Here is a 26,583-nt window from a genome sequence, read left to right as displayed (position 1 = left end):
GGGGGGGGCTGCGAGTCGAAGGGTTACTTAAACGAAACGAACTAACCTTGGATTCCAGGTTTTACAACAAACTATAACAGTCAGCTGTGAGTGTTCTTCAAATGCTGATACGATTACTCGATTTATATATTTTATTTATTGTATCTTTCCTTCTATTATATTTGCAGTAATTTTTTACGTGATACTAGGGGGCAGAGCAGCTTCTTATTTTCCGATTAGTTACTTATTAACTACTTATTTCTATACATTGAATTTCTGTGAGTTTCGTGAGCCTAATCACTATTATGCTATCGATATGGAATCAGACAACATTCCAATTGGTAACAAGCACCAATAAAGAAAACAATACAAACAAGAAAACAAAACACATAACAAACCGTTGTCCTTACACCTAGTAATTATACGGTTAAAATATACTTTTTTTTTACAGAAAACAAACCAACAATAAAAAAACATTATGACTAAAATCTAATAAACATATTTTCATTATACTCGGTCATTTATCTGGTTTTATTTTATTTTTTCCATTTGTATGTTTTCTCTTGTTTCTTTGATTTTATTGCAGAAAACAAACCAATAATAAAAAAAATAAAATAACATAAACATATTTGTATTTTACACGGTAAGTTTTCTGGGAGTTGTCATTTTTTTCAAGTTGTATTCTTTCCTGTTCGTTTTGTTTGTTTGTTTGTTTGTTTTTTTTTGTTTATTACAGTAGTCTGCGGCCCACACCGATGATTGCCGGTCTCGCTCGATGAATGTTTGACGGGAATTCACGAGAATTCGGGTCAAATTATGCATGAATACCTTCATTTTTTCTTTTTTTCACTTTTTCTTCGGTCCTAAACACCTACAAATGATTTTTAACACCCTTTCTTAAATTCCCCCCCCCAGTTTTTTCTATTAATTCTTTCAATTTTACGCGCATAAAATAGACAGATAAAAATAACATTAAACATATTTGGGTCCTTTTCCTTGCCAGTGGGGGCAAATAAAGTTTCATTTCTTCGCCAGATTGGACACTAACAAAACAAATTCAACATAATCATTACCGGTTCATTTCGCTTACAAAATAAAGTCCGCTGTTTGCATTTACAGAAAATTTACTCCCGTCATATATTAGCTAAACCAGGGGGGCATCTATATATATAAAAGCGAAAATGTGTGTATGTGTGTTTGCTTCTTCTTGTGTATGTCCGCGAATGATTTGATTTCTCTTGCAGCGATAAAATAGGTCAGACTTCCTCGCACCTGTTCATTTCGCTTCATAAATCTTCATATAACGCCCTTATCAGTACCTCTCCATCGTGACACAGATAGTTAGGTGACTGGCTTTTTACCCTGTCATCTCTACCTTCACGTAAAGGCTTCGGGGTTCAATCCGACCTTCCGACCAAAACTTTTTTCTTTAACAATTCTTCTAACACACACACACACACACACCTCCAAACACTCAGGCAACGCCGAGTATCCCCCGCTAGTTTTAAATAAATCACGATATTCATGTACATTCAAGGTAAGTTGAATGTTGTTTGCTTAAAATTGAGTGTTTGTTTTTCATATTTTGAATATATAATAATTAACTAAGAAATAAAATGAGAATTTTCATTATATTTTTGCAGCAGTAACAGTCTCTTATGATAAGGGTAAAAGCAAGATATACATTTTTCTCTCATCCTTTCTTTAATTTAAAACGGATCATTTTTATTTAACAAAATAAATAATGAAAAAATGTCATTGTCAAAGTTCAGAAGACAATCGTGAAAGTTTGTCAAATAAAATATCATTTTTTATAAATCGATATATTCGGCTGATATCAATCGACGAGCGCATCAACTAATATCGTTCAACTTATCACTGACATGTGCCTCCAGAATAGTTTCATACTTCATCTGAATAGAAACATGTCGGGTAGGTGTTCAGTTCTGTTTTGATCAAAAATATAATATATAAATTATTAGCATTTTTTAAAACTGTCAATCTTACAATTTTAATTATATTATCACTCTACTATTCTTCTTGTCCTCAATGCATTACCATTTGTTTTATATAAGAAAATAAATAATAAAATCTGTCACTGCAAATGTCCAGGTGATAATAATAAATGTTTGTCAAATAAATATATTTTTGTAAACCATATAAAGTTACATCCGACCGAGATTCATAGAACAGCGAGAATTATTTTCCCCCGCTTTTATCTACTAATATCGGCATGATATAATTACCGACAAGTGTTTCCAGAATATTTTCATCCTCCATCTGATTAGGAAAATGAGAGATGGTTGGTACACTGTTGTTTTTATAGAAAGAATTACATTTTTATGCAACTGAAGTTTTCATCCTGCTCCGTACTGCATCATTGATTTCTTGTATTTTTGACTAGGATGACGTTTCTTCCATTCTTTTTTTCATCGACATCATGCGACTCTCAGATTTCGATGTGGTGACCATCATGGTGGTGGTCTCTCCATCCAAAGATCTTCGCGTTTTCTTTCGTTTCTGGAACACACTGAAGACCATGTAGATCCACGGATTCGTGCAGCTATTCAGACTCACAAGCAGCATTATAATAGTGTACGGAACACCTGGTGGACAATAAACAAAAAAGACAAAAGATGTAATTAGAAAAAAAATTAATGTTGCAAATAAGACAAAAAATAAATGACATTCATAAACGAAAGTAAAATGATCAATATGTACGTTTTAAAATATGCTTTTTCTTTCGTGTAAAGTAAAATGACATTTCCCTATTTTACTGATCGTTCTAGCTTTCGAACTAAAATCTACATTGACTCTAATCCAATAACCACATAAGCCAATTTCTAATGCGTGTTTCCAGCAAATATTCGTTCTTTTTGTCGGTTCTAATAATGTTGTAAAGTTTTCTTTTGTTAAGAGCTTCTTATAATACATTTATACACATAAGATATGGACGTTTTTATCACCCCCAACACTCACATAGACACCACTTTTTCATTACTTCACCGGAAATTCCTTTTTATGTGTGCACTATTTAGTTCGAGCACTTTTAGCATTTCATTTCTACATTCTATCCATTTCTCATTACCAAATATATATTTTAAACCTATGTACAATACAAATACCATGTGATCTTTTGGACTCATTCGCTTTACTCGCTTGTGTTTTGATTATCTATTCGAAACACTTTTGACGTGACCGTACCAGGGGGCGATTGGGCTCCCCACAGAGTGAACTCAAGACTCCCGAAATTCTGGAGAAGCTGGGCAGACATGATTTCCTTTTATTCTTTAATTATCGTTGGTGTGCCCGGGCGGCGGCAACAGACTTGCTGGGAGAAAGATTCGATTGTGATTTTCATTGTTATGAAAATCATTGACAATATAATTTTTCTTTGTAAATTGTACTTCGAAAATGGAATAGCTCAACATTGGGACTAAGGATGTTTGAGTACAATGCCGTGACCCAGAGATCGCAGGAGTGACCTTTTAGGGATATGGAAGCGCTGCAGAATCGCGACCGGGGGAAGATGAAGCCTCCCTTAGGGGTGACGTAACTAGTTATCATTGATCCAGTAAGTGGTCCCAGGCCCACCCCTCACCTCACTATATGAACGGATCCCAACGTCGAAACCGCCAGAATCGAGATAAATCTTGGAGAGAATCAATATACAGTCGAAAGAGAAATTAATCTATTTAGGATCCAGCAGAGTCTGTCAAGATCAACACTGAACAACGGACAATTGTATAAAACTATATATATTGTATATCTTATCGTGAATTTTATCTGTAGAATAGAGAATTGAGTTTGTCTTTCTTTTGTTTGCATGAGATTGATTTCTTCCAGCACGACAGATCGACGAAGCAGCGGCATATCTACCCGATCTTGAAATTAAGACCAACCAAATCGATTTACGGATCCTGCCACACTGAGATACATTTCGAAGGACGAAGCACAGGTCACATTTGGTCTGTGACCAAGGATTGACTTTTATGTGACAAAGGAATTCCCTCGGAACGGACCGCTTCACGGCTTTATACATTTTCTTATATATTTCCGATTGATAAAATAAGCAATTATCAGATTTTCTATCGAAGCGTTTTACAGCGGTTTTCGGAGTCAACTCGACGATAGATAGTTATATTATTGACTATTTTAACTAACGAGAAGTAACACCGGAATAGAGAGTTATATCATCTGCATAAATGTTAACTTTCTGGTTAAAATTCTCTGTGAGATCGTTAGTAAGAAGGTGGTGGGCCTAGAATAGAGTTATAGGAACGACCAGCATTGATGGGAAAAGAAAATGAAGAAATACCATCTAGAGTTACTCGCATATATCGATCAGATAAAAAAGCTAATAATGTCATGAACCTTGCAACAAATACCAAATTTCTAAAGTTTTGATAGAAGAGCAACCAAATAGTCCATCCCTGTCCTGAGTCATCCATAAACCTAAGGATCCGCTTAGTTATAAAATCTAAAATATAAGAAGGTAAAAAACAAACTATGAAAACCATGCTGAACATCGCTAAAAAGACGAAACTTTTGAGCAAATAAACCGTTGACCAACATTTTTTAAATGTTAATATAAGAGAGTGAACAAATTGTATGATACTCAGTTGAGTCAGATCGATCACCAATATTTTAAAGATAGAGACAAACTTTGGAGAAAAAATGACAGAATAAAGAAAGCGATCAGTTTTCAAATGAAAATCAAGAACAGGATCAAAATCATTAAAAGAATTGTTAGCAACCGGACTTGCCACTATTAGTAACACTACTTCAGATTCTGAGTACTGAGGATTTGAGATGATATAGAGTTATGAACTCTTTGAGAATAGCCAAACTTAGCCCAAGAGATTGCTTTCTTACAAGCATCGCTAGATTGAATAAAAACATCAGCACCATTCCGACAATAATGATTAAAATAATGGTTATGATGTACTATGATTAAAAAAAACAATAAGATGAATACCAAAGTGAAGATTATGTTTGCTTTGAAACGCGATGAGCAATGAAGATGTCAATTACAATAAGAAGCCAGTGAGTAATCTTTTTTGCAGTATGATCCGTAGACATAAAACAGATAAGACTCGGTGGAACGTCACACAGGAAGCTGATGTATTTAAACGCCTTCTAATTGAAAAGACGATCGGTAAAAGAGTTCACATAAATATTAATTTCAACAGCAGTATAATTATGGCGAAGCAAGTGGAGAAAATGAAATAAAACACGATTCCAGAACAAGAGTTAGAAAAAGATACTTGATAAATATAATTATAAGCAAAGCGTGTAGGGAGTGGAACAATTTCGGGATAAGTCAGAAAATATAAATTTAAGGTTTCACCAGGTACTAAGAGTGGTGATCCAGTCACAACGATGAGCATTAAAACCATTTAAAAATGGACTTTGATGAATAAAGTTAGAAGCATTATCGGTACTGCGGGATATATATATATATATATATATATATATATAGATATAGATATGCATATATATATATATAAGAGGAAGAAAATTCAAATTGTAAGTTGAACTTTACAATCAACATATATTGTTTGACTGAATACTCAAAAAACAATTTACAAGAATGCTATTCGTGTTATTCTTTTTATCAGAGGACATAATGAAATCAGCAAATTATATTTGTAGCAATGCTAGCTAGTTAAGGAATTTAGTAAAATCGCAATTTATCGTAGTTATACATTGCCAAATACAAAAGTGATAAAATTCTATATATATATATATATATATATATATATATATATAATACTTATTTATTGTTAAATAAACATGTTTAAACCCCGCTCCTACAAACAGCCATTTGTTTCAATTAAACAACAGATATCATCAGGCAGCGACTTGACTATTCAAATGTTCAATGAATAATGTTTTTTTTTGTTTTTTTAGGTAGGAACTCTTTAAAGGTTGGAGTTAAAAAACCCCTTAAAACACAGAACTTTAATTATAAGAGGTAAAGAGGGAGGGGAACTTTAAAGAAAACTAATAAAGAATAATGGAGAGAGAATAACGTGTAGTAGCCTAAAGAGAAGTCTGTCTCCAGTCAAATAGGACCTAATAGTAAAAAGAGAGAAAACCAGTATGAGTTCCTTCATCATCGGCTTTATTAGAAAAAGTGATTTCAAATTAAATTTTAAATTAATTAAGTTCAGGCCAAGCGGGAAAAAATCAGTCTGTAAAAGCTCGTATTACTCTGACGGGAAATTGTGTAGACAGAACGAAACAGATCTTTCTATAAAGTGTTAAATTCGATGTCAATGTTAAAAGAAGTGTAGGAGTGAGGATTATACAGTTGTACGTGTTGCAGAATTATAGCTTATTAAGATTGTCGAAAAGTCATGATGATGATAAAGGTGACAAAATAATAATGATAATAATTATAATAATAATAATAATAATAATAATAATAATAAGATTAATAATAGTAATTTTGTAAATTTAGTAATAAGTATAAAAAATTGAGTAATAATGATGAAAGAAAGGTAATGAAGATGCCGATAATAATATTTATAATAGCACCAACACTGATAGTGCCACGAATGATTATGTCAATTATATACCGATATTGATAAAAGTAAATATATATATATACATATACATATGTACATATATATACGTATATATATACACACATACACATATACATGCTTACACATATACACAAAACATACATACACGTTCTTACCCACATTTATCCTACATAAGTACACACATAAACACACAAGTACATATATATATATATATATATATATATATATATATATATATATATACTACGCACAACACGCATCTACATAGACATATGAAAAAATAAAATAAAAACCTTCACATACATATATATATATAAATAAATATATATAGACACACATACATAGACACACATAAGGACAATTATATACGCATATATACATTATAACATATGCTAAAACCGCTACTACAACTACCACTACTACTACTACTACTGCTACTACTACTACTACTACTACTAATAATAATAATAATAATACTTATAATAATAATAATAAAAAGAATAATAATAAAAAATTAAAAATACCTAGTGAAAGAATAGTAATGCGTAAAAAGAAAATTAATAATTGAAAATGTATTGGTAATATATATATATATATATATATATATATATATATATATATATATATATATATAAATATACACATACAGAGAAATATGTATAATTTAGGAGTACTATTTATCTTAATATGTAAAAAAAATAAAATAATAAGAGCCGATACTGGTATTGATTATTTCTGTAATTCTCAAGATAAAAGCAATAAACTAGGTAATACAAGAGGATAAAGGCCGGTAGCATAGTTTGGAAAACTACAATAATAAGAATGTATAGTAATAATAAACAAAATGTATAGTAATAATTAAAAAAAACTTCTAACGTATTTTTATTTTAAATTTTAACAAAGGGACAACGTAATTTCAAAATTGCAATACTTGTATTTTGCCCAATGGTTGCATTGGAAAATCAGCTCACTCTTTTTTTTTATATTTAATATTAAAATATTATTAAGGTTAGGACAGGATGTGGGTGACGGGATGGGGATGTTATTACTGAGCTGGTTTCCAAAGTTATTATCATGGGAGTTGTTCTGTGAAGGACTATCAGCATTTATATTATTAGTACTGCTATTAATCTTATTAGAGGAGGAAGATGTTCAAGTTCATTGCAATTTGTTTGACCAAAGATAGGCTGTTGGGAAGGATTCGTGACGTTTCTTTGGAGGGATTCAGATAGTATCTCAGTTACAGTACATGAATAAGTCACATTTTAATGGATACAGTTCTTATCGAGGGGACATTCTTCTTTTTTTTGTTTTTTTTTTGTTTGGCAATTACAATTGGTTTTCTTGGCCAAAGGAAAAGGAATTGTTTGGGCATCTTTAATTTTCTTGTTATTAGAGGCTATGATTGTCTGGGCTAAATTAGGCAATGACATTATGATAGAATTTTTGTTAAACAAAGTGCTATACTTATGCGGGTACAGCCTTTGAGACTTTACATGACCGGTCGCCACAGTCGATTGAAAATTTCTTGTGGCGACTAAAAGTCGTAAATCACTCGCTTGCCAGTCGATAAATTTTCTTTAAATAAAGAAATGGGAAAAACTAATTTATTTTACCGCCCTCAAATATGCAGTGACTTAGAATGACATTTTTCTCATCATTTGTGAATTTTTTCATCTCTAGCTGTGAGACCGTTGGAACATTGTATTGAAAAAAGAGTGGTCACGCTAAAGGTCAACAAGAGGTCAAATTTACACATTCTTTTTGCGCAACTTTCAAAAAATCATCGATACCCAATTTTAAAAATAATATTCTAAATTTTAGAATGTTGTTCCGAGGTGAATTCTTTGTTTTAATAGAAACAAAAGAGACCAATTTCTGTTCTATATCGAAGTTTTTTTTCATAAATTACAAAGAAAAATTGACAGTTTAAATTTTAAAAAGATATTAAACCATGCCGATTTTCTAAGAAATCTAGTTCATTTCAGCAAACTGATATTTTTTTAATATCGGAGATTTCGAGCCACGGAGATCTCGTACCAAGAGATTTCAGTCCACAATCGTGAATACCCGGAAATTTCGTAACACATTTTTTTCAACACCCACGGTTTAGGGTAGATATTTTAATTTTTGTATGAAATTTTACGACATAATTTGGGTATCGGAAGAATAGTTTGTTGATATTTTTATTAATAATAAAGAAGAAAAATATGATTGAATTGTTGTAAAATTATTTACTATTATTGACTGAAAGAAAGACATAAAGTCGGACCAGTAAAAATATTTTGGGGCGAGTAAATTTTCCCTCACACTCGACCGACGGTCGAGTGATTTTTTTTCAAATCTCAAAGGCTGTATATATATATATATATATATATATATATATATATATATATATATATATATATATATATATATATATATATACATATATATATATATATATATATATACGTGGTGATGAGATGGAAAAATAACAAACCAAATGATATGTTCACCAACGTTTCTTCTTTATTTAAAATTTCTTCGGTAAGGTTAATTTTTATTATTTATTTATTCATTATATATTAATTATAATCCTAAAATAATAATATAATACCTATAACAGCTAATATATATAATCAATCAATTGATAATGAAAACAAAGAAACACCTACTCCATTTTCATTACACATCCAACATTTGAAATATAACGGACATATTATTTTCCAAATGTCTATCGTACCATAACACTATATACATATTAGAATCTAACGGCTTTTTCGTTCTTAAATTGAACGAAGATAGCCCCCAGCCCTTCTCTCTCCATATATAGATAGATAAATACTCTTATAAATTTGTCGTTTTTAAATATTGCTATTCATATTAACACCCCTTTTTTCTATATATTTAAGGTATTTATTTGCTTTACCACCAAAGCAAATAAGGCACAAGGCCGTTTTTTTAATATGGGGAAAAACCAGCTTCCCTAAAGTGTGACCAAAAATAATAATTGTCCCAGTATAGAGGGTTTCCCCTCCATTGACTGGTACAAATTATCTTAAGTGCAGCATCTGCATAACAGATACTACACTTTGATCCCGGCCCGAAGGCCAAGAACAATAGAGAAAAGACAATCCTCTTTTCTATTTAAATATTTATTCAGGAAGAAAAAATTACAGATTTTACAAAATTTTTTAAAATAAAATTATATAAAATATGCAAGTGATTCTTTTTAAATGTGGCATGAGGCCAAAAAGGGTGTGGGGGGAATGGGGGTCGTGGGTCGTCCACTTGGTCTATTTCCTATAATTAGTTGCAGTCAACACTATACCGCATTCACTCTAGGGGTTGGATCTACTTAAAGCCCCAAATGACATGAACAATATTTACAATGACTTTAAAAAAAATGTTTTTATTTAACAATGACTTTTTTTTAAAAATAATTTTGTTTACAATGAAATAATGAAGGTGATGCGTATGATATATGAAGGATGGAATGGTGATGCGTATGATATATGCGGGTGATGGGCGGGGGTAATGAGAGCCTTAAAATACCACAAAATAAAGAAAAATAACAGTAATAAAAAATAAATGAACACAATAAAACCTTAAGTGATGAAAGTGTTAATGAGGACCCACCCTTACCTATTTAATTTTGAAATGCTTCCTGTTTTCCGGTATCAGCCGAAAACAAGGGAGCAATTCCTACGAGGGAATAAGCTCAACTACGGACAAAATAAGGGGGGCATGGGGATATTCGGTGACCTCCAAGAAAAATACCATTGGGTCGTGTTTGGATTAAAATAAATTTATCAGGACTGGGCTTCTTTGGAGGTATTCTAACACCTAAAATAAAGATTGGGGACATGGAGCTCATTTATAACAACTAGCTAAGGGACTAATCAACTAGTCTTGATCTGGACTGGAGATTGCTTTTTTGGTCGGCGTGTGCCATGCCTAGGCTGGGGACACGTACTCAAGCCTGTTTCGCACGAACGCACATAAACTAGCGATGTGAATACACCTACTACTAAACTGTGAGCGAGATAACCTCCTTCTATCGCCTCTGATTTTGATTTTAAGTTGGTGTTTAAAATACAAAATCAGATCCCGATGAGAAGGCGGCTCCCCCCTCACGCCCTATTTCTATGCGTGAAACCCACACTACTTGTCTAGCTACGGTCAAGGTCGCTAGGAACACCATTCGTTCCTCCCTAGTCCACAGGGGTCTGCGTTATAGAGTACGGATGCTAAATCCAGGATCGTCACCTGATCGGGGACGATGCGAGCCATGACCTCGCCGACATACCCCCAGAATTCACGGAGCTTGCTCTACAGTTTCAAAAATTTCTTCCTCGCACCGTAGACAAAAAGGACTAAATGTCCTACCAATTCTGAGCAGTATGTCATTGAGGGGAAAGCGTTTCTAACCAATCCCCAGGCCAGGGAAAATTTGGAATAGTTAACGCCGCTTGAGAGCCTTAATCACCGTAATAATATCAACAACGCTAGAAACAAATACGGTGACATCATTAGCAAACGCGGAAACCCTGGCTTGCGCACCGCCAGGAAGAGCAATACCGCGCAGGGCCGGTCCAGCCACCCTGGACCTCAAGTTCCTAAGGAATGGTTCAGACGCGAGGACATATAACATGGGCGACAGCGGACCCCCCTTCTGTCGCACCGACCGAGAAACCGCGAACGGCGCCGACCGCACCCCGTTGACCTGCACAACTGGCGTCGGCCGAGCATACAAAATGGAGATCCATCTGCAGAAGCCGGACCCAAAGCCGGTGGTCTCTAAAACAGCTATCAGGAACGATGATCAACCCTATCACACGCCTTGGACTGATCTAAATTGATCAGCGCGGCTTCGGCGTCGTTTTCTAGGTTTTCTAGAACTGTACGAATCAAATGCAAATTGTTTTGAATTGATCTCGCCTTCACAGCGTAGTTCTGATCCGGTTCGATCATGTCAGTGATAACAACCTGCAAACGATTCGCAAGAACTCGGGCCAGGATTTTCAAATCCGTATTCAACAATGTGATGGGCCTAAAATCATCCAACCCCCAACATGTGTCTCCTTCTTCTTCAGAAGTGTGACCACGCCTTTGGTAACCTGAGTCGGGATAGATCCCGTGTCAAACCAGTGGTTAAACACACTCGTCAGAATCGGAACAAACATGCGCGACAACCTCAAGCACAGCTCGTAGGGCAGTACATTGAGTCTTGATGATCTATTATAGGCGACCTGCTTCATAGCAGCAACGATCTCACACTCTGTAACCCGACCATCACAACTAACTGCTCGGGCGAGCCAGCCAAATAGTTGGCAAACTCCTCTAACCCGACCATCACAACTAGCCAGGCGGAGCGAGCCAGCACAAATAGTTGCCAAACTCCTGGACGCGGAGTCTAGACAGCTGTGCGAAACGATCTTCAAAGTGCACTCGAAACCGCTCGCAAATCTCTCGAGCCGACATTAAGGAGTCTCCTACCGGGCTCTGAATCTTACGAATGTACCTATCCGATTTGCGCCCGAACGAATATACTCGTTCTGATTTGCCCACAATCACAGCTTCGTTGGGCATATTTTTAATTCTAGCCCTAACTACCTGGCCCTGATATCGCTCGCTAGCCAAACGACTCAGGTCCGCCTTAGCTAGGCCTATCTCTATGGAACCCCACCTTGCCACCGCCCGGGATAGTCTATCCTCTAACCGTTTCTCTGCCTTGGCCCTATCTAGGGCGAGGCGTTGGCCATATTTGACAAAGAAGTCTCTTATGCTAGATTTCGCGTTTACCCACCACCTACTCCCGGTAACCGCCCCCACTAATCCCTTCTTGATGTGTTTGGTTAGCTTTTCCCGGAAGTCATCTATCTCCAGTAAGGAGGTATTTAACTTCCACCAAAAAGATAAAACACTTAGTGGCCTCAACAGGAGGCGAAAACAAGCAATAAAAACAAAGCTTCGAACCAGACCCCAAAGGGTCTGGTAGCTGGTCTTTGGATGTCGGGGACAGCCAAAGTGCTAAACAGAAAAGCAGAAGACCGGTCTTTTCCATTTATTTAAAAAGAAAATACAACGTTGTTTTATATCAGTCGTGGAATTGCATTCATCTGCAAAATATCTAGCTAATTTGCATATTCTTTAAACCTTTATTAAATTCCCTATTAGGTTTTTCGGTTTTCTTATGGGATGATAATCTTTAGTTTACTATTACGTGTAATTATGTTCATGCATATATTCTACATGATTTATACTTGTGCAATATTTGCGTAAAAAGGTTATAGTAAACACAAACCTATTTATATATATATATATATATATATATATATATATATATATATATATATATATATATATATGTATGTATGTATGTATGGGTACATATATTTGTTAAAAAAATCCTACCAAACTCTTCTGTCAGTTTTTGGTCACAGACATTCAAACAATAATATATAGGGTGTTCGAACTTATGCAAAACATTATGCAAAACTCTATATTTGGGTTTTAGCCAGGGAAAATCGGTGTAAAAGTGCGAAATTTAAGAAACTGGAATTTGCCAGTATGCGTAATGTAATAGCTGTTGGTTCAAGTTTTAATTTTTAGCTCAGCCCTTAACCTCAAAGAAAAAATTAAATCGTAAATTAAAAGTTTTGGTTTCGATTCTCGGTGGTGGCGCACGAGCCATTTTTTTTTTTTTTTAACTTTTTAAATCATAACTATATATTGGGTCCAATATAATATAATAAATACGAAAACTGCATTAATGAAATATCATATTTAAGCGTATTTCATGACCGGGCCATGCCGTTCAGCTTGCTAGTATCTATCTATCTATCTATCTATCTCTCTCTCTCTCTCTCTCTCTCTCTATATATATATATATGTGTGTGTGTGTGTGTGTGTGTGTGCGCGCACGCGCGTGTGTGTATGTTTGTCTGTGTGTCTGTGTGTGCGTATACAACAATAACACTTAAATAAAGCGAACAACACCTGGTAACAGCTACTATGACACTCCTCATAGGTGATAGCAGGTGCTTGGAGTATAAAACGCTATCAAATATCTATCTTGGTGATAAATTACTTATGGTCGTAAATTGCAATTGAAGTGAAAAGTGAAGTTACATCCCTGTAAAACGTGTGCATCATGATATCCTTCCAATACTGAGAATGGGATGTGTGAATAATTTATTCGTTCAACGTCACATGGAATTCGGAAACTGAGTTCGCGGGTAATAAAAGCAGTTAAAATAACGTTTATCGTCGAACGACAAAAGAACAGATTATATTTTTTTTATTAATTTTAAAATCATTACATAAAACGATTCATTTGTGATTGTGTTTACACAAACGTTGATTAAAATGTTTTTCAGTTACATTAAATGGTTAAAAAGTACAGAGTTTGTTTTGGGTGTATGATTATATTCTCCTATACGTGAGATTTACTCATTAACAAAATAACTATTATGAACAATCGAACACACATACTAGCCATAACGGTTTGTAATATGGGCTACATTATTTTAATTTTGTTTCATACGAGGTGTGACTTATGGTAGAATGGGCGCTTTTGTGAAAATTTAGATAATCCGATGAAACATCAAGCCATACAAATTCCTTAACTCTAAGCGTTTCAGTAGTATTTTAAAGGGTTTTAAGCGGGAGATATATTGGCCATAAAGTAATTTTAGGTCATGAACTGTCATCTAAGCTTCAGCTTCTGCCCCATCGACGAAATGTAGCATCCCTCTGCATGTTCTACAAGTACTTTAACGGTGAATGCTCCGACGAACTGCAAGCACTCGTATTCCCTCGATGTAAATACACATCGACAACCCGACAAGCAACTTAATCACACCCCATTCACACTAGAGATTCCTAGATGTAAGAGAGCCTTCTACTCCAGTAGTTTGTTGCCCAGAACCGCTAGACTTTTGAATTTCCTTCCGGGTTCTTGATTCCCCAACTGTACTGACATGCAGAAGTTCAACTGTAATAACGTGAACCGACATCTTGCTGTCCATCTTCCGACATAGTACCCCTATAGATTATGCCCCTGATAGTAGCCCTTTCATTAAAGTGGCGATGTGCCTTGTTTGGGGCGAAAATGTAAAAAAAATGGATGATACAAATATTTATACATGCATTGAATTTGATCCCTTTTATTTTTTATTACACTCGAATTGAACAAGATTCTACTTATTTTGATAACGAAAGGCAGCTGATACTATTATCCAAAGTTAGTATTTCTATAGCTTTTCTAATCTTTCGACTAATAATTCATCCGTTTAATGAACCTTAATTCAGAGTACCTGTTAGTTATGATAAATAATTATTGATAGTAACAGAAACAATTAGTAGCAATGTCGGTGGAATAAATTATCGCTGGAACCCTAGCAGTATCAGAAACCGATCTTAAGAATGCGTGAAAAAATTGAATAATTCAACCTCCTATCTTTACAAGCTTATAACTACTTGAAAAATGTAATTCAAACCCTAATTTTGTTTTCAATTAAAGGAGCAAAGCACATTATGCAATATTTGTTTGTTTTTTTTAAATCGGTTTGCTTTAAAAAAGATTTGAAGAAAATCAACGACATTTTACTTACTTCGATTATAAAAATCGATATAAAGTCCAAAAATCCCTTACCTATAACAAATACTATTGAATGTGCAGTTCCATTCTTCATTGTTAAAAAATTATTCATATTTATATTTTAAATTCCATTTATTTTTTAAATAAAATAATTTTTTAAACGACTATTTTGAAAAGGTGCCATTACGCAAGCATTTTTACATTCTTATCGAAAAACTGGAAGTACCGGTTTGTTCTTGCTTAGAACTACGGATTGACAGAAGGCAGTAAAAACCACACGTTCGCGTTAGCCGTCTAGCATTGTGCGTGAGGAAATATGTGTTCCCATAGTTTAAAATTTTACTTATAAGTTTTCGCCTTAAATAACAGTCGAGGAATTTATTTTTCTTTTCTCAAAGAAATACATAATTTTTTTATTTATTATATTTTAATTCTCCTTTATCGAGTGAATGTTTTTTAAATATCTAAAAAAAAAGAAACCATTGAATGAAATAGAAAAAATGGCGTCAGCGTTCAATATTTACTGGACAATATCAGCAGAACATAGGCTTCAAATTACAAAATATCAACGTGTTTTTTTAAGTTTTTAAACTTTGCACTTTACAGGTAAATTAAAAAAAACACTTTTTTTGTTTTAATTTACAATATATTATTTATTGATCTTTTATCTTAAATTTGTGATATATAAAACTTTGGTGGGTAAATTAATTATTAAAATTTTAATAGGCATTTCAAAATGGGTAGGGGGTAAATTAAAAAAAAACGTTTGTCTTAAATATTATATTCAGTTTATTGGAAAGAGCATAACATTTCACAGTGACCCTGAAAATATCGTAAAAATTTAACCAATAGAAAAAGTTTGATAGATTTTAAAATTTTAAGAATTGAAAAAAATTTAACTCGTAAATTCAATTGATTTCATTACGTAAAAAAATGGCTGCAAAAAGGTGCACCGGCACTTTGTAAACAGTTTTTTTTTAATATTTCTATTATGTTTTTAACAATTTTAATAGTTTATTTTGGAAGTATATTCCATAAAGAAAATAAACAACCTACTTTTAAAAGAGAAATCACGAGTTTTTTTATATTTTATTCGCAGTTTCGTGTTAGGGATGTCAAAAATTCCCCCCAAATTCTGATACACCTACTGGAACGCTTCCCTGCTGGTCACAACGTGTTTATTTTCAAATCTTTTGTTAACGGTTTATTGTTAGAACTCACACCATAAGTAACTAAAGGCAGTTTCTACCATTTGTTATTACTCTCATAGTTTCTTCATCTTTCAGATGGTAATCTATTTATATCCTCGATTGGGATTTTAGCTTTTACATGTTGTAATCTAACATAAACAAATCAAAGTTTAAACATACAATTAAAAGTTATCTTTTATTTTTCCTGGGTATGCGCTTCTAGAGCATTTGATGGTGGTATTCTAATTTAAAGGCTTTGATGTGCATGAAATTACTCCTTAATTGACACTAGTCCCAGTTCCACTAAGAAACGCAGTCGATTATCTGCCAAGGTTCCAAATATGCATAAAAAAGAAAGTATCGTTCACAGACTATTTATTTACGAAAAATACACGATCGCAAAACGAATTTACTTATATGCAAATAGTAAACAAACAGGTGTACATCAGAATTGTTTTTCACAATAACCATGGCGTCATAACGTGAAGACAATTAGAGACATCTTTGTCATAATTCAAATCGGGCGCTATTCTTTATTATTACGTACACTTAAACAATATGTGGGCTTTATAACTTTGTATTAAATTAAGCGTTAAATGCGTTTACTTTCGCAGGTTAGATTGCACACTATTTTATTCAGTCATGTATTGTAGTAAAAACAATCAAGTGTTAAATTCGACACATTGTTGTCAAAATCTCACTACTCCAAATTTCGACTCTCTGCTGAGAAAATTCTACTTTAGGACACGACTGCTGACAACACTTGCTATCCTAACCCAAAATTAACCAAAGATCTGAAAAATAGAGTTTTTTATACCAACCGAAAGTATCTCATTTGTATATTAGGTAGCAATGACGTGAACACCCGCGACAGACCCGACAGGCTGCAAACCCCCCCCCATACTGCAGAAATCCCTAGATGTAAAAGATCTTTCTAGTCCAGTAGTTTCTTCCCCAGAACCGCTAGACTTTGGAATTCCATTCCAGGTCCCTGCTTCCCCAACTGTACTGACCTGCAGAAGTTCAAGTGCAACGTGAACAAACATCTTGCTGCCCAAATCCCTACATAGTACCCCAGTAGTTGTTGCCCCTGTTAGTAGCCCCCCACACCAAGTGGCAATGTGCCTTGTATGGGGTGAAAATGTAATAAAAAAAAAATATTCAAGCATATAAAAGAAAAGGTGACCATTTTTTTCTTCATTCTTTTTGTCTGCACGGAACTCGACGCACTGCCTGCAAATAGGTTTGTACTAGTTTTTTAAGCGTTTGATTGCAGCAGAACAACTTAATTTGCCTTTGGTAGCATTTCAGACCGTATGTATTTAAACTTTAGATCATTTTGGAGCGATAACACGTAACAGTTATTTATTGCGTTTAGGTTTTTAGTTGACTATAAACTACATAGTTTATTATCAAAACTAGGGAATTAGGGTTAGATGCTTCTAAGCTCAGATGAAAGTATGGAACTATTTCGTAGCGCCTCAGCTTGTTGTGTTGCGTTCTACCCTCCATATCCGGGAAAAGATTTTATGACGCGGAGCAATATAGTAAAAAGGGACCACAATGCAATTCCGACAAATCCTTTTCTCTTTTATGCCAGTAGCCATGAGGTAGGGACACGTATTTTTGCCTTTCTGTTAAAAAGAGGGGGGACTGCCCTTCTTCCTCAATACTAGTTAGGAATAACTAAGTTGTTAATTTCAAAGTTAATTGTTGTGAGTGTACTTCTTTATTAAAAATGATTGTAATATATTATGTAAGTAAATAAATAGTTAATATTTTCTATGCATACGACTTGTGTTGCGTTGTTCGATTTGTCTTAAACGCCGAAACGGTGCCTGCAACAATTCCAGCCAGCGGAACTCCAATATGAAGACGTCATTCTCAAAGAATAGAGAAACAGTCCAGAAAAAGCCACACCCGAATTCCAGGTATACGTTCACTCTTGGATTTCCAGAATGATACTATGTGTAAATATTAACGTAAACTTACAAACAATAAATAATTGTGCACAACTCAGAAAAATGAGGGGGCGGTCTGTTGTCATCCTTGTCACTGTACATGTTTACTTGTTTAAGGGGTATACCTAGCTAAAGTTCCCACTCACAGCAATCATTCCGGAAGGCTGTTCTACGTACTATTCCCGAATCAAATCGATTTCTTACTACACTGTGTTCTTAGTCAAAGGGTCAAGATGTTTGGCTTAGTAGGAAACACATGCTTTTTTATTGAAGAAAATAATTTCGACTTTAGACAGGCGCCTATTGCAAAAATATATTTTTAAGTTTTGCGTTCATTCATTTATTGTTAGTCTACGTTTTTTTTTCTGTAAAGAATCGCAAACAATATTTGAGATTGTGGTTAAAGATAATTGAGGAATATATGTCTATCGGCTACATGACGGTAAAACATCTCACTCACTTCATGCCATAACGCGATATAAATATTAAAATCTAACGTCTTTTTCGTTCTTAAATAGAACAAAGATACCCTCTCTCTCTCTCTCTCTCTCTCGCTTTCTTTCTATGCACACACACACACACACACACACACATATATATATATATATATATATATGTATATATATATATTCCTATAAATTTGTTCTTTTTTGTGTGCGTATGGCTATCCATATAAAAAACTTTTTTTTCTATTTACTTAAAAATAAAATACAACATTGTTTTATATGGGTCGTGGAATTGCATTCATCTGCAAAAGACCAAGCTAATTTGCATATTCTTTTAAACATTAATTTTAATTAATTTTCTATTATTTTCCCCGTTTTCTCATGGGACGATCATCTTTTGTCAACTATTACGTTTAATTATATTCATGCAAACATTCTACGTGGTTTATACTTGTGAAATATTTGCGTAAAAAGGTTATAGTAAACACAAACCTCTTTCTATGTATATATATATATATATACATATATATATATATATGCGTATATATTTTTGTTAAACAAATTCCTACCAAACTTCTCTGTCAGTTGTGGCCACAGACATGAAACATAATATATAGGATATTCGAACTCATATGAAACTCTATATTTGGGTTTTAACCGGAGAAAATCGGTGTAAAAGTGTGAAAATTAAAAAAAATGGGATTTGCCAGATGAATGAACCACGCCATTACGAATATGCATGCGTAACGTCACAGCTATTGGTTACAGTTTTATTTTTAGCTCAACCCTTAACGTCAAAGAAAAAAGTAAATTGTAAATTAAAAGTTTTGGTTTCGATTCTCGGTGGTGGTGCATCGCTCATTTTTTAAAAACTTTTTAAATCATTACTATATACTGGGACGAATATAATATAATAATAAATACGAAATCAGCATTTTTTAGCTCTGAAAATATATTTCAGGCAGAAAATAAAAATCCTAGATGATACTCCAAAAATTGAAATCCACAAGGATAGACGAAATGAAGTGTAGTATCAGAACAGATACTAGATTTTGTGGTTTTTTATCATTTATTTTCCGTAAAATTACAAACAAATAATTATGCACAAGCCCAAATCAGAAAAATGAGGATGCGGTCTGTTGCCATCCTTGTCACGGTATATTTTTACTTGCTTAAGGGATATACCTAGCTAAAGTTCCAACTTGCAACAATCACTCCAGTGGGCTGTTCTACGTACTATTCCCAAATCAAATCATTTTTTTCTTAGTCAAAGGGCCAAGATGTTTGCTTTAGTAGGAGATACATGCTTTTTCTTGAAGAAAATAATTTCGACTTCAGACAGGCGCCTATTGCAAAGATATACTTCTAAGTTTTGCGTTCATTCATTTATCGTTAGTCTACTTTTTTTTCTATGAGGCATCGCAAACATTACTTGAGATTGTGATGGAAGATAATTGAAGCTTATATGTTGGTAGAATTGTGAGAAAGTGGAGGCCTTCGTTTTTAGGATGGACAAACTTGATGTCTGAATAGATGGTTACTAAATCATCTCGTGATCGCTAGCCATATCTTAGCTAATAAGATAAAGTAGGAATCTCTTTAGGGTGACAGTAACGAATTGTTGGATTTGATAAGCATTTGTTTTTATGACGGTTTCTCACGCAAGCATTTGGGCTCCTGTTGTGTAGACTACGCACAGCGGCGTATTGTTTATTTACCTCTCTTCTCATGTTCTCGGTGCCGTTGTTTATTTATAACAGTCGCTGTAAATGTTATCAATAAAACAGCGTAAAATCGTTTAATTTTTAATCGATCATTCCGTCTTTTATATATATCTCTGTACAGTAGACATATATACAATCAGCACACATTCAGATGGCCCTTATAAGGTGAAAAAGAAGCTAGCCAAAACCAAGACCGCTCATTACTACACGCGTCCGTAAGTCGAGAAATATCTGGCTTTCTTTATTCACCACGTCTCACTAATGGCTTTTACTATATGACCTAGCTATCTAGCTATCTAACTTTAATTCGACCTCAAATGGAAAATTTTCTCGAATAGAAAAATCACTTGGAGTCCTATTGTGCAGAAAATTTTATTCCCTCAATCTTCAAATTAATTGTTGTAGAGTTGAATGTACTAAGCAAATAAGAAAGCGGCCACGTGTGTGTGCAGTATGTGGCTATACTACTTACCTTCAGGTGGGATCTGAGAGAGAGAGAGAGATTAAAGGTGGTGGCCGTGGATTTATAAGGTGTAGTCTCGTGGAATCGCACGAGATCACACCGCCCACTGCATACATATGCAAATGAAATGGAGTCAGCTTTTTTAATAAAATGACTGTTGGAAGAGATTAGGGGAAAAACGCGTGCTGGAAGTTGAGAGAGAAAGTTGTAAGTGACGAAGTTGATAAAGGATGGATGTCTTGTTTATTTTATTTATTTATTTATTTAATTAAAACAATTCTTTGCTGTTTACCAGCCCATTTAACTGCCATTGTATAGTTTGTTTCTGTTTAAATATGTTATTCACAATACCAGCGCACATTAAGCTAGTGTTTAACAATCATTTATTGTTTTATGTTTTTTATCAATACAATATACACGCGTAATAGTCTAAACCTATCTTCATGAGAAGGAATCAATTATCCAAATACTCGACCGCTCATTCTATAAGAGAAAGATCTAATCGACTCATTTTCCACGTCTCACTAATAACTTCTTTTATGTAACGTTGCTACATATAAATACAGCTTAAACTCGAAATTTTATGATTTAAACATATTTTTGCACACCCGTATCTATATATTTCTACAATGCATTAAACCAGTCTGATTCAGTTTGTTGGTATTGATTTCCCGTGGTGGTAAATATGCAGTAGAGTTATCAATTTCGAATAAGAAAAACGCTCCTGGTGTCAATAACTTCGCTAAAAAGGAAGATCATAAGAATTTTTGGGAAAAGTTGGGAATGAACTGTGCATGCTTGGAAAGCAGAAGTAATAATAAAAGATGATGGAAAAGATGATTGTCTGAAAATCTCAAAAAGTATATAATGATAAAAAAAAGTAGTAATTACTTCAGTTAATGTTGATTTTTTCATGTCTTTGAAAAAAAAAAAGAATATCTGGAAAGCGACTGCCAACTCTATTGTGAAGAACAATATGTCGGGAATTGCTATTCTAAACTGTTTTTTTTTTTTTTGAATTGTCAAAAGCTGAACGATTTTCTCTTTATATATTCTCTCAACTATGCAATAAAATAAAGCTGTTTTTACGCTTCTAAATTTTTGAGATGAGGATTAGTTATTCGTATTATTAGGAATCTTCTCATTTTTAGTGTCATTTGCACAGCGTTCTGGTCGATGTAACCTCTGACATTCTTCAGGTGTAAGTTGTATATCTCGGGAATGTCTGAATTCGACAGAAGCATTTTTGAGTTCGACAAATGCACGGTGACTTGTTTTTACAACTATCTATTTATTTATTCCCTTCATTACTACGGATTTCTTTTGCTGCATATCGGCCTTTTTTCTGGTATACTTTGTTCCTTGTGTGTATGTATGTGTTCAATTTTTTTTCTTTTTGTTTTCATTCATTTCTACTACTATTCTTTTGCGGCATATCGTCCTTTTTTCTAATTTTCTTGTATACTTTGTTCTATTGTGTGTATGTGTGTTCATTTTTTCTTCTTTTTCTTTAATACTGCGTATGTGTGAGTGCTTCTCTTTTTTTCTTAATTATTGTTTTATTTCGTTTTGCATTTTTTCCTTTGTTTTTTTTTTCTTTTTCGCGTTCTGATCGTCTAGATGTAATGGAACTTCAAACGTTGTGTTTTATCCATGGTAGCGCCAGTTTCTTTTTTCTAATCCACCCTTGCATTAGTGGACTAGTCACGTTCACCAAATTTCATATATCTTATATATATTGTATTGTTCTTTGTGAGAAGAGTAAAAGTCTTAGTGAGAGATTAGAGTCTTAATCATGTTGTTGGAAGAGATGCTAGTTATTATATATATTCATTGTGAGTGTTCATATTGTTGAGATGTTCATATTGTAAGATATGGCATGGAGACATTAACAAGCATATATATAAAGAGAGAGAAAGAGAGAGAGAGTGCATATATATACACTTTGAGAGGCGATTCGATATCTAGATAGATAGACCGAGAGATTGGCATTTATGCTTTTGACAGTTCTGTATGAAACGGGAGTGTTTATATAACATAAACAGTTTGACACATATACTTTCTAACATATATTTTTTAGATGATGATTTTATCAAATGGTTCTTATACATAAATGGACAATACCTTTTCTCGTTGTAATGATGAACACAGAAGACGGCAGTTATGAAAAACATGATGATTATTTATTTATTCCATATGACCGGTCAATGGATTTGCATCCAGGAATTCAAAGTTTCTTCTTTACATCTTCTTCTTCTAAAACCCTCTCGCTTCCAGACGGTGGAAAGGTTCGGTCTGAACCTCTCTGCGTCCCTGGTCGGACTCTCGTCTGACTCTCTCTAACTTTAACTTCGAACTCTTTCCTATATTGAGAAATCACATGTATGTCTGGCCAACGTGACTATAATTCACGTGTCATCAACATGCGCGATTTGCACGTTTATGATTATCAATTAAATGTTAATGAAATATATTTTATGGGAGTTAATTTCTTTATACAAGTATGCTTCTTTTTACTGTCCGCCCGTTAATTGGCTATTAACAATATATTAGCAACAATCATTCAGTTTAATACTGAGAAAAAGAAGGAAAAGCGAGTTTTGCTTAGGCATAAATACAATAGTTGCAGTAGCAACATATAGTGTCACGTGTGTCACACTCCCTAGCACAAATAATGCGAAAAACACACTGCCACTCATTGACCGAGTGAACATGATATTGCTAACATATTGTTAACAATAAATATAATAAAGAGCACACCTTCTATTTGTTGTTTTTATTCCGCAATCAGTTTTACCTGGAGGTTTCGTCGTCTTTACACCTAAATACTTAGCATTTATACATAATTATTAGCGCTATGACAACAGCATATTCTTTTCATTGTTTTGACTCTCGAGTGTGTGTCCGTTGATATGTTTTTATATAGAGTGATGTGGTTCTCAGTCGATTAACTCTGTCTAACTGTGTCCCATATATACTCGAGAGTCAAAACAATGTCGCAGTTCTAATGATCATCCATCGCATACTGATGAGGCTGAACGCCCCTTACTGTCATTTACCTAATGAAAATCGGTGTTTGCCGTTTGAAATAAAAAAATAATAATTTAGCTTTATTTAGATCATTCTTTTTTATTATATTTGCTTAAATGCATTGATTATTTAACAATATTAGTAATGTTAAAGCTGGGGCTCGTACTAGACTTGGACTTAAATCAGGGCAAAATAAGCTAATTTACGATGACTGTAACAAAGCTCAAATATGTGACGCATGAGAATTTTTAAAAATAAAATGTTTATAAAGTTGTTTTCTGTGTAAACCAAGATTTTTATAATTCATACACAGAATAAGAAAAGATTGTAGTAAAGACGCTTTATTTCCTACGCAAGGAAACGTAATTCATTCATATTATTATTGATTATTTGTATAACAGGATCAATTTCAAGTAAAACCACGCAGATAATCTTCTACGATTCCACAATGCGTTCTGCAGTGGCGATTAATCTGCATATTGTACGGTAAAAAAGAAAAGATTCCCCGACTTCAATAGAATAAACTGAAACCAAATTCTGCTCCAAGGCATGTTTAAATAAGACTGTCAAATATAGATTAAGTGTGTGGAGAACTTGATTCCCACGTCGAGATCACCAATCTTGTAGATCACATAAGTCATCTTCGTAATGGGCGATAGGTGCCCCCTATTGTAACAGTAGGGGAATAAAAAGGGGCGCGTGTCCCCATATGCCGTGAAATAAAGACACCAAATATTCTGGTATTATAAACACCACCAAATAAATTTATTTACGGCAGATGCAAAATAAATGATATTAAGAGATCAGTGAGAGATCATAAGTAATGTTACTAGCGTTTATAGTCTTTGATAAGAGGTCGACGGCGAGGTCAAGGCCGGACTGGCGTTCACAAGACCGAAAGTTTATCGTCATATCTGCCCCCTTTGATGTCACAAACATATAAGAATGATACAAACAGAATGAAAGAAATATGAGAGATGATACAAACCGGAAGTAAAGGTGGCTACATCGCCCCTAGTGGCACGGCACAGTCTCACTAGAGTTGAGGGTCATCTGGTTATGTATGTTTTTTTTATTATTACATTTTCACTCCAAACAAGGCACATTGCCACTTTAATGTAGGGGGCTACTATTAGGGAGATAAGCTACATGGGTACTATGTGGGGAGTTGAGCAACAAGATGTCGGTTCACGTTACACTTGAACTTCTGCTTGTTAATACAGTTGGAGAAGCAGGAACCCGGAAGGGAATTCCAAAGTCTAGCGGTTCTGGGGAAGAAACTACTTGAGTAAAAAGCTCTCTTACATCTAGGAGTCTCAAATGTGAAGGGGTGGAATTTTGCTGCTTGTCGAGTTTTTCGGGAGTATTTACGTCGAGAGGGTACAAGTGCTTGCAGTTCGTCGGAGCATTCACCGTTAAAGTACTTGTAGAATAGGAAGAGGGATGCTATATTTCGTCGATGGGACAGAGGCTGAAGCTTAGATGACAATTCAGGACTTATTAGGTTAGCGACTCTCTTTTAAACCTTGTCTAGGTTTCTATATACTTCTGTCTGTTTGAACTGAATTTATGTCGGTTAAATTTGCGGTACGTATGCTGCCTGTGCGCGATGGCAGCTGCACAAGTAGAGTAAGCCATTGGGGAGAGTGGGGCTTGCTATAAAACTTCCGCGTGGGAACATGTGCTTCAATTGCTTTTTTGAACCACTCAGTGGTCTCATGAGCGCACTGTTCAACAGGAAGTGAGAAGATATTTCGCTATGGGCCGTTTTAGCTCTAGAGTTTAGGGGGATGTCAACTATTATTATTACATGATCAGCATTCCCAAGTTGGCTGTGGACATTCGTAACACAATCATCGGCAACTGTGGTGAGAAATAGATGTAAAAGTTATGCGTATTTTTCTTGCTTGTCAGGGAAACGGGTTGTAAAAGTAACCATCTGTGATAGGGAATGAGATATAGAGAAGCTATGTGTTGTGCTACCAGCTTCGTCTGAGTAAGTAGAAAATCCAAGCCAGTGGTTGTGGTGGACATTGAATCACCGAATACATGCACTTGTGCGCTAGTGTCGAGGGAAAGTGCTGTCTATACTGTCAAAGACTTTGTTTATTAGGGTACAGTCCTGGGTCGAGGGAGGGCGATAGAGAAAATAAAAGTAACTAATGTTATGTTGCATGTTAAGTCTAAAGCACATAAAGGTTTGCCCGTCCGATTCGAGTTTTGTTTCTTTAGTACAGAGGAGGGTGTTTTGAATATAGACTCCAAGCCCGTGCATATGTCTATCAGAGTTCTTATGGCAGAGTGGGAGATATCCTGGCATGTTAAAATAGTTAGAGGAGATTGAGGAGTGCAGGTTAGTGCTAAGATATCCGGAGTGTTTGTTAGGAGAAATGCTTCAACATTATTTAAATTAGTTCTAAGCCCACCGATGTTCGTGAATGCAAGCCTCAAAGGAGGAGGCAATTTAGTTTTGTTTGAGTCTTGTCCTGGTTTAAGCGTAATTTTAGATTGTACTGTCATCATATTTTAAGAGCTTCAGTTTAGGTAAGGGGTGCTAAACAAGTGCTTATGCAGAATACTAGACATGCAATACAAGTATACCATCAGGTGACCTCCATCTACTAGAATTGCGGCCTCAGGAAAGCCCAC

General features: G+C 34.4%; 1 protein-coding gene across 1 annotated transcript in view; it reads right to left on the bottom strand.

Moving 5' to 3' along the window:
• Window positions 1-687: 687 nt before the first annotated feature.
• The window catches only part of LOC145292058 (cephalotocin receptor 1-like), a 198,413-nt gene continuing 172,517 nt past the window's right edge, over window positions 688-26,583 (bottom strand). Inside the window, exon 2 of the mRNA XM_080138103.1 lies at window positions 688-2,585. Within this exon, the coding sequence (XP_079994229.1) occupies window positions 2,380-2,585 (206 nt within the window). The 3' untranslated portion in view covers window positions 688-2,379. The remainder of the gene's footprint in view (window positions 2,586-26,583) is intronic.

The sequence above is a fragment of the Euprymna scolopes genome, chromosome 13, assembly GCF_053919585.1.
Source record: "Euprymna scolopes isolate OS-2025 chromosome 13, ASM5391958v1, whole genome shotgun sequence".
In the NCBI taxonomy this organism is placed as follows: domain Eukaryota; kingdom Metazoa; phylum Mollusca; class Cephalopoda; order Sepiida; family Sepiolidae; genus Euprymna; species Euprymna scolopes.
Note: the sequence above shows the minus strand (reverse complement) of the source record. Positions and strands in the feature narration are given on the sequence as shown.